The 15,902-nt window shown below is 35.8% G+C and overlaps 1 protein-coding gene across 1 annotated transcript in view; it reads left to right on the top strand.

Annotated features, from left to right (window-relative positions):
- The window catches only part of Smurf (SMAD specific E3 ubiquitin protein ligase), a 264,916-nt gene that overhangs the window by 178,158 nt on the left and 70,856 nt on the right, over positions 1 to 15,902 (top strand). The window contains exon 13 of the mRNA XM_090386893.1: positions 12,411 to 12,589. Within this exon, the coding sequence (XP_090243019.1) occupies positions 12,411 to 12,589 (179 nt within the window). The remainder of the gene's footprint in view (positions 1 to 12,410; positions 12,590 to 15,902) is intronic.

Genomic DNA, 15,902 nt, shown 5'->3' with positions numbered 1-15,902 from the left:
CCCAAGTGCGTTGCTCCAGAAAGATGTAGACGATCAGAAAAGTGGCAACCACAGTTCAACCCTAGTAAATGTGATGAGGTTCTACACCAGGAGTACAAAAAAGAGTACGAAAATAATGACTCCAAATTTTTTGCTTTCAAATGTGGCACTGTAGATCATTTCGCATGTCACTGAGTGGTCACTAGAGGTCTCTAGTTTTACCATACTGAATGGTGCTGTGATTGGTCTCGTGAGCGCAGCACATGGATAGTTTAAAATGGTTGATGTTACAGAGATATGTATCAAGCAAAGAGTGGCAATTGAATTTTTTTACCAAGGAAGAAGTGACATCTATCGAAATCCATATGCATCTCAAAAATGTTTATGGTGACAATACTGTAGATGTGAATATGGTTAGACGTTGAATAAGACACTTTAAGAGTGGGGAAAAGTGACATTGTTGACAGGCCACAGTGTTTTGGGACAAAGGTGGGGGCTTGCTTGTGGACTTCTTGGAGCGTGGCACCACAATCAACTCAGAGTATTGTGTGGAAACATTGAAAAGGTTGAAGCCCGCATCTGTAGAGTTCGACCGGACATAAACATGAATGAGTTTCTCCTCCATGACACTGTATAACCCCACAGCAGCCTGCACATGATAGAGGCCATTGCAAAACTGGGGTGCACTGTTCTTCTTCACTCCTCTCATAGCTCGGATCTTGCACCTTCTGACTGTCACCTCTCCAGTCTGCTGGATGCACTCGGTGGAACCCATTTTGTGGACAATGACCAACTCAAGCTTACTTTAAGAGTTGGTCATTGTCCAACCAATGTTTAAGAGTTATAGGCTACAATGTTTAAGTTATAGGCTTACTCTTGCTCCGGAGGGCTACAAGAACACTGTCTGTTCTTGTAGCCCTCCAGAGAACTTTTTTGATTATTCTATCAAAATTCTATCACAATAACCAGTGATGACATCCTAGCATCTTTTGATGTAGTCTCATTGTACACTAATGTACATTTGCCGTCCACATTACAAAAATTACGTAATTTCTTAACAGACGACAAAACCTTATCGAATCGCACTTCCCTTTCAATTAATAGCATACTAGAGCTTACAACCTTTCTATTAGATGCCAGATACTTCCGATTTCTTAATCAGATTTACCAGCAAACCTACGGCCTACCTATGGGATTAGGAATCTCAGCCCCCTATCTGAAATTTACCTAGCCTCCGTAGAAAATCATATATTACAACCATACCCCCCTGATATTAAATTATTTATACGATACGCTGACGATATCCTCTTAATAGGGCACAAATCCACAATAAATGATCTTTTCATTAAATTTAATTCCATGCATAATAGATTAAAATATACCCTGGAATTTAAAGAAAAGGGACAAATTAATTTCCTAAACCTCACTATATACAGAAGCGATACAAAACTGGGAACAAGAATTTTCAGAAAAAATACTCACATGGGCAAATACTTACACTTTGAATCACATCACCCCCTCAACACAAAAAAAGCAGTCCTTTATAATCAAATTTACAATGCTATAAAATACAGTTCCACACATTATGACCTTAATAATGAACTACAATATCTTACAAGTAAATTCATATCTAGGAAATATCCTATTCAATTAATCAAACAAACTATTATCACAGTCCAAAATAATATCAACAACCCACCCAAATGCATGTCCAATAATAATCCACGTATTATCCTCCCTTACCATAGTAATTTTGCCAACCAATTCCGCCGTTTATTCAAAAGTACTGATATCACCCTTACATTCTCATCTTACAATAAACTAGGTTCATTATTCAACTCATATAAAGATACACAAAATTACCACATTAGTGACATGAATAATATCATCTACTTAATAAAATGTCAAGATAACTGTAACGTTTGCTACATTGGTAGCACCACCACAAAATACAGTTCTACCAAAACATCAAACACACGTGCTTACTACCACTACAATAGCTTTAGGACGGGACAGTCCAATACTGAATTAGCAACACATGTTCAATCCCACAACCACACCCCCTTAGTAGATTCAGCCATTCCTATTATCAAATTAAAATCCAGTTTTAAAATTTTCCAATATGAAGCCCTAGTTATAGAATGGTTTTGCCGCCATTCCACTCTTCAAGTATTAAATTCCAAACTACCCTATAACATAGCACCGGTCTGGAATCTCATGCACCTGAGATTCCCACGTGTATCCAGGAGCATCATGGGAACCTAGTCTTCTTAAATACATGCGTTTACTCTCATTCTACCATTGCCAACTGAAGATGTGTAAAACAAAAGCCACTTGTTATGGCTATTGGCCTTCTGTTTCCAACCGTATAACTAAAATCGTTTCAAATTTCAACACTGACAACCAAGGACGAAGACTTGCCCTTCTACTTCCTTGCCCACATTTTAATTCTGTTTTTAAATCCTAACTTATTCATGCTAACTTAAATTTAAAATTATCATCCAATTTATTCCAACATCAATGCAGATTATAAAAAGGTGAGTATCATAATAAATTAAATTAAGCTACGCTATTATATAATGATTGAGGATTGATTGATATGAAAGGCTTAGTTGTAGGAATTAAATTTTCTGAGGAAAAAAATAAGAGGCATTACTTTCGTACTGCTCCTCGTATCTCCATTACAGTCAGTCCTCGTATAACACGTGTTTACACTACACGAATTCAATCATACACGATTTATAAATAGGGGAACGATATCTTATATAACATGAACTGAATTCGCTTATACACGATTCGCCTTTGTGTTTACAAGAAATGGCAGTTGAACGCAGAATCACCCCAACGGAACGCAACATGATAGGAATGAAAAGAAGATTCTGAATATGTATTTGTTTTTTATATCAGTGAAGGGGAAACACATTTCACCATAATAACTTAAAAACCAACACAATTCCAGCTATTGGTATAATCAAAAATGCAATTAGATCGAATTTACTACGAGTTTATAAGAGATTCCACTAGCAGAAACGCAACTGGAAATTGTTTTATTGTTTTATGGTAGTAACCCCTCAAAATGTGGTTTAGTAAAATGTGAGGTGTTAATAGTGTATCTCTGCCTTTATGGTGTTATTTATTCAGTTGCTACACGTGCGCAGCTTTATTTATGTGTATCAAGCTTGCCTCTTCATTTTGTAATTGTGCTTTATTCCCTAAAAATGAGTAAAATTCTTAAAAGGTGTGAGCAGGAAGCATCCTGGTGAAGACACTACAGATTCAGAGAGAAAAAGAAAAACAATATCGATAAACAGAGGTGGACTGAGTCAAAAATTCTTACCCGGGAAAATTTGTAGTGGCCTCATACTAGCGTTTATGGCCAAAATCACATCGGCCTCCGGCCCACCGGGGTTTCCCCGGTAAGGCTTATGGCCAGTCGGCCTCTGTCGATAGAGAAAAAATATGAAATTGTGAAACACTTTGAGCAAAATGAAAGACCATGTGATATTGCACGTGCTACAGACCTAAATGAGGCAATGCCGAGAATTACAAAGAATGCAGAGAAAATAAAAACAACTTTCATAGCAGGAACAACTCGAAGTGTAATTAAAATCCATTAGATTAAGATACAAAGAATTGGAAGAGATGGAACGGCTGTCATCTGTTTGGATAGAAAATCAAACAAAAAACAAGTTTGCTTACGACAGAAGCAAAAGAATTAGCAATATTTTATTACGTAATAGTCGTAATAAAATATGTTTTGGTTACAAATGTGTGTTCAATCTTGGGTGGTCAGCACCTAACCCTATTTTGCCTATAGGGCCTGTTGTTTATATTGCACGAGGGTTTCTAGGAACACAACTATCGTGCTATACGAGGACTGACTGTATTTTATCTAAGTGTAACAATTTCATTGTACAAATATTAGTACTGTAGAGTATATATCATTGCCCTAGTAGACCTGTTGAATGATTTAACAGATGTTTTCACCATCCTCAAAACAATTAATTTGTATTACATCCTCTGAGGAAGTAAACAACCACCCAGCTAATCCATTGAAGCAGAAATCAGGTTAAAAGGAACAGCATAAACCCTTTACTGAGCAGCACTTCTGAAGTGCAATACATCATATGAACTGTTGCCTTATGACCTATGTAGTCAATGCACCAAAAAAAAAAAAAAAAAAAAATGCAACCAAGTGCAAAATATCAGTTTTATTAGTTTAGCATTAAAATGACCAAATGGGGGGGAAGAAACGCCTAGCAGAGAACAGATGTTTCTTCCTTTAATCTGTGGACAGATGGATAAGCAGTTTGGATATAGAAGTTAGTATTCTAATTTGTGCTTTTGCTTAGTTTCTTGAAGGTATTATAAATTTAATATTTTATAATATTATCAATTTAATTTTGATAAAACCAAGGACCAGAGAGATTTGTTTACAGAAGTCCAGGATTAAGACTATGTTGATCATGTTTTTCGACAAACAGGATGTGATTCACAAGGAATTTGTACTTGAAGGGGGGGGGGCGGAAGCTGCATTCTACGTACAGGTACTTTAAAGACTATTGAAGTGCATTTCTGCACTTGTTGTGAAGACACTTCTGATAAAACATGACATTGTACAGATCAACCATCCACCCTATTTTCCTGATCTAGCATCAGCAGGAAAAAAGAAAAACGTAACCGTTGAACTGAACATCATCTCTTTGGATGCCTTCGCTGCCTATTTTCCGAAACTGTTGGAACAGTATAATAAGTGTATTCAATCAGATGGAAATTACTTTGAATAAAAATAAAACCATTTTTGAGTTCCTTAATTTGTGTTATTTTTATTGCACCAATCTAGGAATGTTATTGCCATACCTTGTAAGTTCCATTGCAAAGTACCTGGTCAACTCATCTGACACTGCTACTGTTTCTGTGATTTTGCTGCTTCAGTCAAGTAATGGGGAGCCTCTCTAATCTCTCTTTTTAGCATTAGCATTAGTAGAGGCATTTGATGCAAGAAAGCAAGCTTATGCAGCATCAGCCAAAAAAAAAAAAAAAAAAAAACCACTTCCACTTCACCCCTCTGTTCGTTCAAAATACCTGTCCAGCCGAGCCTTAAACTTATTTAGGCTATCAACCTCCACCACAAGGGATGGAAGTCTGTTCCACCAACCAACCACCCGCTGGCTAAAGGCAAATTTCCGCACGTCTATCCTACATCTGTCTTTCCTCAATTTGAATTTATGCCCTCTCAGGTGATTTTTCTGAGCTAGAGGAAGAATCCCATCAGCATTGAGCATGCTTAAACCATTCAAGGCTTTATACACCTCTATCAGATCACCTCGCTGGTGCCTAGTCTCCAGACACTGTAATTTGCAAAACTTAAGCCTTTCTTCGTAAGAGCACCCCTTTGTTCCATTCACTAATCTTGTTGCCCTTCTCTGTACTCGTTCCAGCAGCTCTACATCCTTCTTGAAATGAGGCCTCCAGACCTGTATACAGTACTCTAGATGTGGCCTGACCATTGCCTTATACAATGGAATAATCACCTCCTTATCCCTGCTGGAAAAATTCCTGTATATCATTGACAATACTCCATGAGGTACTCTTGCAGCCCGTCTGCACTGCTCAGAGAACTTCATATCTGCCTGCACAACCACCCCCAAGTCCCTTTCATTCTCTACCACTGTCAGTGTAGTACCACAGAGTTGATACTTTGCTCTGGTGTTGCTGTTTCCCATGTGTAGTACTTTACATTTGTCAATGTTAAACTTCATTTGCCACCTCTCAGCCCATCTGCTCAACCTTTCCAGATCCTGTTGCAGCAGCATAGTGTCAGTAGTGTCCTTGACAACCCTGCCAACCTTTGTATCATCTGCAAACTTGGACATTAAGCTTGATATACCATCATCAATATCATTTATAAATACAGAAAACAATAATGGACCCAACACTGAGCCCTGAGGGACTCCACTAATTACATTAGTCCACGATGAGCAGTGTCCATTGATTACCACTCTCTGTCTTCTCCCCCTCAACCACCCCTTTATCCATAGCAGCAATTTGCCTCCAATGTCACACTGCTCCAATTTGTGTAGCAGTCTTCCATGTGCAACGGTATCAAAAGCCTTTCTAAGATCCAAGTATATAATATCAAAGTTATTCCCTGCATCCAGTTCTTTTGTGACTGCATCATAGTATCCAATCAAGTTGGTTAGGCAAGACGTCCCCTTAACAAAACCATGCTGTGTCTGAGCTATAACTGAAGTCTTGTCTAAATGATCCTGCAGTGCTTCTTTAATCAGTGCCTCCATTAATTTTCCTGGAACAGAAGTTAAGCTCACAGGTCTATAATTACTTGTGTCAGCCTCTGATCCTCCTTTGTGAATTGGGGTCACATTTGCACATTTCCAGTCTATGGGTACCTCCCCTGAGTCCAAGGAAGCTCTCATAATTATGGCTAAGGGTTTGCTTACTTCCTTTGCTGCCTCCTTTAATATAACTGGATAGATCCCATCCACCCCGGGTGCCTTTCTTGTGTTTATCTTCAACAGTTTCTCCTCCACTTTACTCCCAGTTATTTCAAGATTCTGTAGCTTACTGCTAGAGTTGAATACACCTCTGGCATTCCCCTTGCTGAATAACTCCTCATGTGTGAATGTCGATGCAAAATATTCATTTAGTTTGTTAGCTACCTGAGCAGGATCATCAACAGTTGACCCATCAATATCAAGTGGACCAATCTGATTCATCCCCTTCCTTCTAGAGTTTACATAAGTAAAGAACTCTTTGCTGTTTTTCTTTGCATCCCTTGCCAAGGATTTCTCGTAATCTGCCTTCGCCTGCCTAACCTCCTTTGTAACTTGGTTGCATATCAACTTGTATCTATCATAGGCTTCTGTGTCATGTGTTAATTTGTAAGTATCCCATGCATTTTTCTTCTCTGCCATATGCCTCATTAGTTCATCTGACATCCATTTTGGCCTAAACCTTGAACAATATTTCTTAGTTGGTATGTAAAGCCTAGTAGCTTCCAAGATAAGTTTGTTGTTCTCTGATTTCTTTCTTATTTAATTTGCTTTCATATATTTGTAAACAAAATTATAGTTTTATTTATCAAAAATTTGATTTTAATAATGCTCTTCCTCTGGTGAGCTTTTTTTTTTTTTTTTTTTTTGGTTTTTTTTTAGGAGCATTAGCAACTAAGGCCATATTGCTCCGGGATATGCGGTGGTCATTCCCTGACCTTTCCGCATCCTCCGTATTTGGTGGTGACGGGCTCGAACCCCGGTCTAATCAAGAAGCGTGTGCTACGCACTGCTGCTCCTTCCCACCTGGCTACGGAGGCGCCTGTCTGGTGAGCTAATACATACTATTTATACACAAATAGCTGAATGACAATATAAGTGCTCCTGTTTTATCATGTTAATCTTATTTCTTCTAAGGCATGATAGGCTTGCTGAGGTCCTCTTTGCTCCACCCAAATGGTGTACTAATTCTTTACTGGAAGTCTTCATAATATGATATATTTTGCTCAGACTTTTTCTTTTTAATCAACTTCTCTCCAAAGAGAAGCAATCTTCTTCTCTTGATATTTATAAATAATGTTTAGCAAGCATGATTTATGTCAGTGGGGTAGGCTTAGCAACCTATGTTTAACTGTAGGCCGAATAAAAATTTCATAATGATGATTACTAAAACTGTTTTCTTGGAATATTAAAATTGAAACTCATAGTTAACTCATATGGAATAGAAATATAACACATCAGGACATGTAATTTATTACATAATGCAAGAAATGAGAAAAAATATTGTATTGATATGATTTTTTTGACCTGCACATTTTGCATAAGATTTGACAAAATACTTGTAATATAAATACATATTTGTAAGTTATATAGTTAAAGAGACCTGTGTGCTCTGGATTCATTATGGTGAATTATTACATAGCACAGAATGAAACGGAAGACATATATATAACCATATAAATAAGAATAAGAGTTAAAATAAAATAATGCCTGCAGTATGGTAAGACAAGAGTGAAAATAATCAAAATTAAACCTAAATCAAACTGGGGTGGGGGGGAAAGAGAAGGGTAACAAGAGTAAAATATTGCAGCAGAAACTCTCTAAAATAATTTAGAAAATCTAAATGAAAGAATAATAATTCATTGAATTTTGAAGGCCAATTAAATAGAAATTTAGCGGTACCCCATCCATAGTTCATTATTCGTCTATATAATCTGGTTAAGATTACTTTGTCAGTAGTGTGGCTTTGCACTGGAATGCTCGTAGCTGTTCTATTTTTTAATTTTTGCTGCATCAGGACCACCGCTGTTCAAATCTTCTGCATTGGTGGTTTGATCTGAGGATCGGATGGCGGGCTGATCTTTCGATCGATTCTCCTTTGCGGCAATTTGTCCAGCGATCAAAATGCAGCGATTCCCTGACCATTATTGGCCTTGTGGTCCTCTGTTGAGATGGGGCATAATGGTCAGTCTATTTTTGTTTTATTTTTGTTTTATTTTATTGTAGTGGTTAACACCTCTGTTGGTGATATTTCACATAAATTTGGACCTGGTATCCATCAGAGGGGGTACGCTAAATTTCTATTTAATTGGCCTTCAAAATTCAATGAATTATTATTCTTTCATTTAGATTTTCTAAATTATTTTAGAGAGTTTCTGCTGCAATATTTTACTCTTGTTACCCTTCTCCCCCCCCCCCCGTTTGATTTAGGTTTAATTTTGATTATTTTCGCTCTTGTCTTACCATACTGCTGGCATTATTTTATTTTAACTCTTATTCTTATTTATATGGTTATATTTCAAGCATCATGTAGAGAATATGCTTTTTGCTGCCTCTGATGTATGCTGTACTATTTTAAACACTATTCAAATATATATAGACATGTCTATATATATATTTATAGGAATTTCCAGTTTTAGAAATCATTATGGGATAAATTATTCAGAGAAATAATCGAGAGGAAAAGAATTATCACAAAATATGCAGTTCTAGACTTTGTGACCTGCTATTGAATGAAGGTCTTGAATGGGTTGAGCATGCTGAATTCTGATGGGATTCTTCCACTTGTTCAGATTACGAACCTAAGGGGGCATAAATTGAAATTGAGGAGGGACAGATGTAGAGTAGATGTGCGGAAATTTGCCTTTAGCCAGCGGGTGGTTAATTGCTGGAACAAACTTCCTTCTGTCGTTGTGGAAGTTGATAGGTTAAATAAATTTAAGGAGGAACTGGACAAATATTTAGAGGAGATTGTTTTGTTATATATATATATATATATAATTTTTTTTTTTTGGCTGATGCTGCATAAGCTCATACACTTGCTTTCTTTCATCACAGGCCATTGTACACTACTACTACTATAGCAGTTCAACCATTTTATTCATTTATTATTGTTATATTGATCTCTTTCATCTTGGCATTACAGTTCTCTGTGGATGAGAGATTCTGTACAGTATGCTTACTAATTAAAACTTGTTTCAAACAGTACTTTTACCTTCTTGTCTAGAAATCGTATTCTTTGTGCACATATACACCAATGAGCCAAAACATTGTTACCAGTGAGTCATTGTGCAAATCGAAACAACTGCAGGTGAACTATGGTGCGTGCGCTGGTCGGGACACTGTATAAAAAACACCTGATACTGAGCTACATTAATCAGTGTTACTCTTGTTCTTCAGATGGGAAAGGCAGCGGACTTAAGAGAGTTTGACAAAGGCCAAATTGTAATAACCAGACGATTAGGTCAGATCATATCTGAAACGGCAAGGCTGGTGGGGTGCTCATGGTCAATCATGGCTAGTACCTACCAAAAGTGGTCCGAGGAGGGGGAACCCACGAACTGCCAGCAAGGTTTTCAATGACCACAGCTCATTGATGCTCAAGGTGAGCGAAGGCTCTCACGGATCATAAGTGGAAACAGAAGGGCGACTGTGGCGCAACTCACTGGTAATCGGAATGATGGTGACGGGACTAATGTGTCACAATACGCAGTACATAGAACCCTGCTGAAAATGCCGAGAACCAGTAACCATGGTTCACCAGCAACAGCGCCTACAATGGGTACGTGAGCATCAAAACTGGAATTGAGCGATTGGAAGAAGGTCATCTGGTCCAGTGAATCACATTTCCTGTTGCACCGTGTGGACAGCCAGGTACATTTGCGTCATTTACCTGTGGAAGTGATGGCACCTGGATGCTGTTTGTTTGTTATTTGGTTTTTAGGAGCATTAGCAACTAAGACCATATTGCTCCGGGGATATGCAGTGGTCATTCCCTGACTTTTCCGCATCCTCCGTATTTGGTGGTTACGGGCTCAAACCCCAGTCTAATCAAGAAGCGTGTGCTACGCACTGCTGCTCCTGCCCACCTGGCTACGGAGGTGCCACGCCTAGATGCACTGTGGGACGAAAACAAGCCGGTGGTGGTTGTGTCATGCTTTGGGCGATGTTCTGCTGGGATACCCTGGGTCCAGTCATCCATGTGCCAGGCACTCTGACATCTACCACCTACTTAAACATTGCTGACCAGGTACACCCTTTCATGGCAACGGTCTTCCCCTCTGGCAGTGCTGTCTTTCAGCAGTATAATGAACCATGCTACACTGCCCAGATTGTTCAAGACTGGTTCGTGGAACGTGAGGAAGACTTCCAGGTATTGCCCTGGTCTTCAAATTCCCGAGGCATCAATCCCATCGAGCATCTGTGGTTTGTATTGGAACTGCAACTCCCATCTGCGGTGTGTCTCAACCATGGACCTTACAGGAGTTAAAGTATCTGCTGGTTATGTGTTGGTACCAGATACCACAAGACACATTTAGAAATCTTATAGCGTCGATGCCTTGCCGGGTACAAGCTGTTTTGGCTGCACATGGAGGACATCATAATTGCTAGGTGGTCATAATATTTTGGCTAATTGGTATATTAGCAGCATCACATAATACAAAAATCTGTTCCTCACACTAAAGGAATGGTTTTCTTTAAAAAGAAAAAAATAAGAGTAGTTTTATGGAAAAATTTAAAGCCTTCAGAGGAAACCCATTTATTCCTTCACATTCTGAAGTCCCTCTTTAAGAGAGAATTATCACAAGAAAATTACAGAACTCTTTATTCACTGTTAGTTAAAGTTGATTTCCTTTTCTCTTAAGAAATTTGAGTTTATTTCTTGCACTCCAACGGGTTAATTCATATCAACAGTGTTATGTTCTGTGCCACCTGCTGTTAAAGTGAAATCAGAAAACTACAGTTCATTATGTTTTCAAACTGCTATCACAATAACTTAATATATATAATTTTTCGTTTGAATACAGCTCACCTTGTTATAACACATGACGTGTTCCAAAAAAAATGGCATATATTAGAAATGTGAATTGCAGCATATGCATTTTCATATAACAGGGAAGGATAAGTTCCATAAGTGCTGAAAATTGTCAATACTTGCCACATTTTCAAACTTATTTTTATCAATGCATATTATGCTGTGATTGGTAATAAACATATTAAAACTCAAGGTTATTAAATAAAAACTTATTGAAATAAAACATGCACACACAATACTGTTTCATTTTAAATGGCTAATGTTTTAGTTAGAGGAGGTGGGTGGAAGCAGGGAATTGTATTGGACCAATTTCTTTAAAGAATAAATGTAAGGTTGATTGCCTAGCTTGCTTTTTTCTCTCTCTCTAAATAGTTCTATAGTGTCATAAATTTTCTTTTGAAGGAGCAGCTTCTTTCAATGTATGGATCCATATCAGAAACTGTTTTCACAAAACCTCTAAAACTTCCATTTTTATTTAAGTATTTTATGCTTTCTGGTGTGTTTTTTTTTTTTTTTAAATGCTGTTATTTTGCACTCCCTGTTTGCAGTAAGGATAGTAAGAATATTCATATTTAGGAATTGTATACAGATTTTTACACAAAATGTATAACAAATAAAATATCACATGCTCACAGACAACCATAAACTGAAATGATGATAGTGAGAGAGTATAATTTGGCAGTGCTACATGGGGTTCATGGTTGTAATGTCAGAAAAGATATCAAATAAATATTCGTGTAATTTGAAACAGACATTGTAAGATGGCACATTACATCAGTATTATGAATTGTGAACTGAAGGAAAGGGGTATCAACAGGAAGAGATGGAGATGTGGTTGAGTTCTGTATATCATGAACTTGCCATGTGGTAGAGAGTATATTGCTGATTAAGAATTGAAGTAAAATAGTATTTTCTTAAAATGATTTTATCTTGTGCTGTTGATTTCTTTCTTTTTTTTTTTTATGAATTTTATCTCTTTTAGTTGTGTTTTTTGATTTCCTTAATTCTGTGTTGCAATCAATTAAGCTGTGCCCTTTTCCTTTTTTTTTTTATTTTAGTTGTTATGGTTGTATCTATATTGAGTTTCCTAATTATTTTCTTAGGAACACTTATCCTATTTTCATTTTGTGGGTCGAGTAATTGGATTAGCAGTCTTTCATGGTCATTATATTGATGGTGGTTTTACTTTACCGTTTTATAAAATGCTCCTGAACAAGCCCATTACACTTGATGACATTGAAGTTGTAGATCCCGAACTTCATCGTAGCCTTAAATGGATTTTGTAAGTATCTGTAAAATCTTAAGAGTGTATTAGTTTTAAAAAAATACATTTTTCAGGTGATAATTTTTAATCAAACTAGATTTTTTGGTAATTTAGAATAAAAATTAAAATTTTTAACACATTCAGTGAATATTAATTAAAATGGTATTTCTGAATTATTGGATTCTGTCATCAGACCAGGGTTTGCTTTCTGCAAGTTTCTAATATCATTGTTATTCCAAGTATAAATTTTCAGAACCAAAATCTGGTCTAATAACAGAATGCAATAAAAACTTATTCAAAAATATTGCCATTTTAACCTTGTAAAAGGTTTGTAGTCTAAGACTGTGGATTCTTTTTCAGGAGGAAAAAAATTTATTCAAAGGAATGTTCAAAACAGTGGCTGAAAGTTATTTTATTTCACTTTAAGAACCATTTTTGTCTGTTCCTTCTAATAATGTCTATTTCTTTAACTTTTTACTGTCATTTTTACACCTCATTTAAGGGGTTGATATTTGGACCAATTGGGTCAAAAAGTTGTATGTGACTTACCAGTAAGAGTAATAGTATTCGCTGTATAGTGCAAGGCAACCACGGGCTTTTGCTGCACTGGCAAAAAAAAACAAAACAAAAAAAAACAAGTAAATAAAAAAAATACAAATTATATGCTTCCCTCCTCACACATGTAACTATCCAGTTGACCTTTGAATTTATTCAAACTGTCAGCCTCAACTACCTGTGAGGGCAACTTGTTCCTACAATCTAATCAAAACTTAAACCCCTGTAATTTGAATTTATGGTCCCTAGTTCTGAAATTCTTTATAACAGTGAGAATTCCACCTTCATTCATTTTACTAATCCTGATGTGCCTAGTTGCCAAGATCTGTAGCCCACATAATTGAAGTCTTTTCTCATATAGTTGTCCTGTCGATCTCACCTTTTGAATTGCCCATCTTTGGACCCTTTCAAGAAGCTAAATGTCTTTTTTTTTTTTTTTTCATATGAGGTCTCCATACTTGAACTCATTATTCCAAATGTGGTCTTACAGTTGCTTTATAAAGTGGGATTATGACCTCCCTGTCTCTACAGGATAACATTTGATAACTCATCAATAGGACACTATAGGCTTTCTGGCTGCATAAAAAAACTTCAAAATTATTTCAAAAACTAGCCTGCAATGAAGAGCTTCAGAAATATACAGCCACATGTAGCCTCAATCCCAATCAATATAATTTAAAACTTACCACATGAAAACTGTATTTTCTTAAATCTAACTTAAGAATTTGAGTTAAGAATTAACTGAAATTCTTAAGAATGATTCTTTTAATCTTGTGTGAAAGCATAATTACATGGGTGGTATTAATCTTCTAACTGTTAAATATAATAACGTAATATTGATTTCATGGTTTTGGTAGAATTTAAAAAATTAATTGGGTTCTTAAAAATAAGGCACACTCCGTAAAAAAAAGATTTCAATCTAACAAAATAATCAAAGACCTTATTGTTGTCCAGGAATAGATTATTTATGTTATTATTATATTGACTTAATAGGTGATTATATTGAATCTCTTCAAGATATTTACTTGGGAAAAAATTGCTTATATACACATTACTAGGACAGTAAAAAGATTTTATTTATAGGTAGTCCTCATTGTAGTTACATTCCTAGAACTATGACGAATGAAAAAAAATGAGAAACAACTGAGCTAATCAGATTCCTTATTAACTTGTATGGGACATGTATTGTGCAAAAGATATGTTCCAAAGGCAGAAAAAATAATTATTTTATTTATATGCATAAAAAGCAGATGCTTTTTAAGATTACATTTATCACTTTTAATAAAGTATAAAAATTTTATTAAATAGAAAAGCAGTTGTTGGCTTAATCATCTCTTCACTTCATATAAACTTGCACTCCCCTCACATTTGTGTTCTTGAGTCATCAACTGTTTTTCTCCTTAGTATTAACTTCATGTAATGTAAGCTATAAACAAACAAAAAAAAAATATAACCAGTTTTTCTTCACAGACTTGGCTACTGCAGCCTCATTTTTCTTAAAGAACTGATTTTTGGTTGTTTTATTTGCTTTTCTTTCTCTTTGTATAGTATTTTTGTAAAAAGAAATGCATTTAAAGTGATAAAACTATCCGTAACTAGCATTAAAAGCTTAATTTGCACTTTTGTTAAATTTTTGTTTTATGTGCATATGTAAACTGTCTCTTGTCCATAATTATCCTCATACTAATGGGTATATGTTGATTCATATTCTTAATCTGGGTAGCTAAAAGTTTTCCATTCTTTCCATAACATTCATTCTTGTTCTTCTTACTTTGCTGACACCCGTGGAAGTAACATTTTAGTGCAGCACATATAAATACTGTTGCTTTTATTATTATTATATTTGCAAGCAGATCTCACTGAAGTTGATAGTATAGATAATGGTTGGTGGGCAGCATGGCCACTGACATCAAACTTGCAAATGTTCAACTTTCACTCTGAATTGTTTTTAACTGTTTTCTTTTCTAACACAAATTTTCCATTGCCATTGCTAGTCATTTTGATGTTATAATTATGCAACACTTACATAAACTTTATTAATAATTGTAAGAACATATGAAGATATTTTTAGATTTTTAACTAGAAGTTAAAAATAACCGAAAATTTAAGTAATTGAAAGTAACACTAAGGTTGCATTGAAAATTATAAGAAATTGAGAAATTTCTCAATAAATACACAAAGAAAACTGATTTGACAGCAGTATAATTCAATGTGAGCTATCATGAACCATAGTGTGCATGCAATAGACAAGTGGCAATGAATTTAATGAAATGGCAAACAATGGGATGATGAATAAAAAGGACTTCCTATATTTTTCTTGATCATTCCAGTCAAGAGAAAAATGTTATGACAATAGATACATATGCCACAACAAGTTTTAAAATTTCTCACTCCTGTTGTTGAAAAGATAATTAAGGGAAAATATTTTTTCTGAATAATGTTCTTGTGTTCATCTTAGTAAAGAAATTCTTAAGGAAAGTAACATGTATCCTATACATGTCAAACCACATATGTGTTATCCACTCAGATCTTTAATTTTTCCCTATTACCTTGAATGGGTTTTGGATTATGAAGCCAAAAGAATTTGCTGACATTGCACTTGAATTTTAGAAAATGCATAGAGTAGAAAGTTAGTCCAAAGAATAGAAGTGGCAGGAATAAATGAACAAAGCTAGTGTGATGAATATGTAATTGAATGTGAACGATGCTGCTCGGTTGATGTTTGGACTGGTTTGTAAGGGGGGGGTAGAATTATTCCGTAGGAATGGTATGCAGC

This window comes from Mastigoproctus giganteus, chromosome 12 (assembly GCF_048544385.1).
Source record: "Mastigoproctus giganteus isolate SK-2022 chromosome 12, ASM4854438v1, whole genome shotgun sequence".
Lineage (NCBI taxonomy): Eukaryota > Metazoa > Arthropoda > Arachnida > Uropygi > Thelyphonidae > Mastigoproctus > Mastigoproctus giganteus.
The sequence above is the reverse complement of the archived record's forward strand: the minus strand, read 5'-3'. Positions and strand labels throughout refer to the sequence as shown.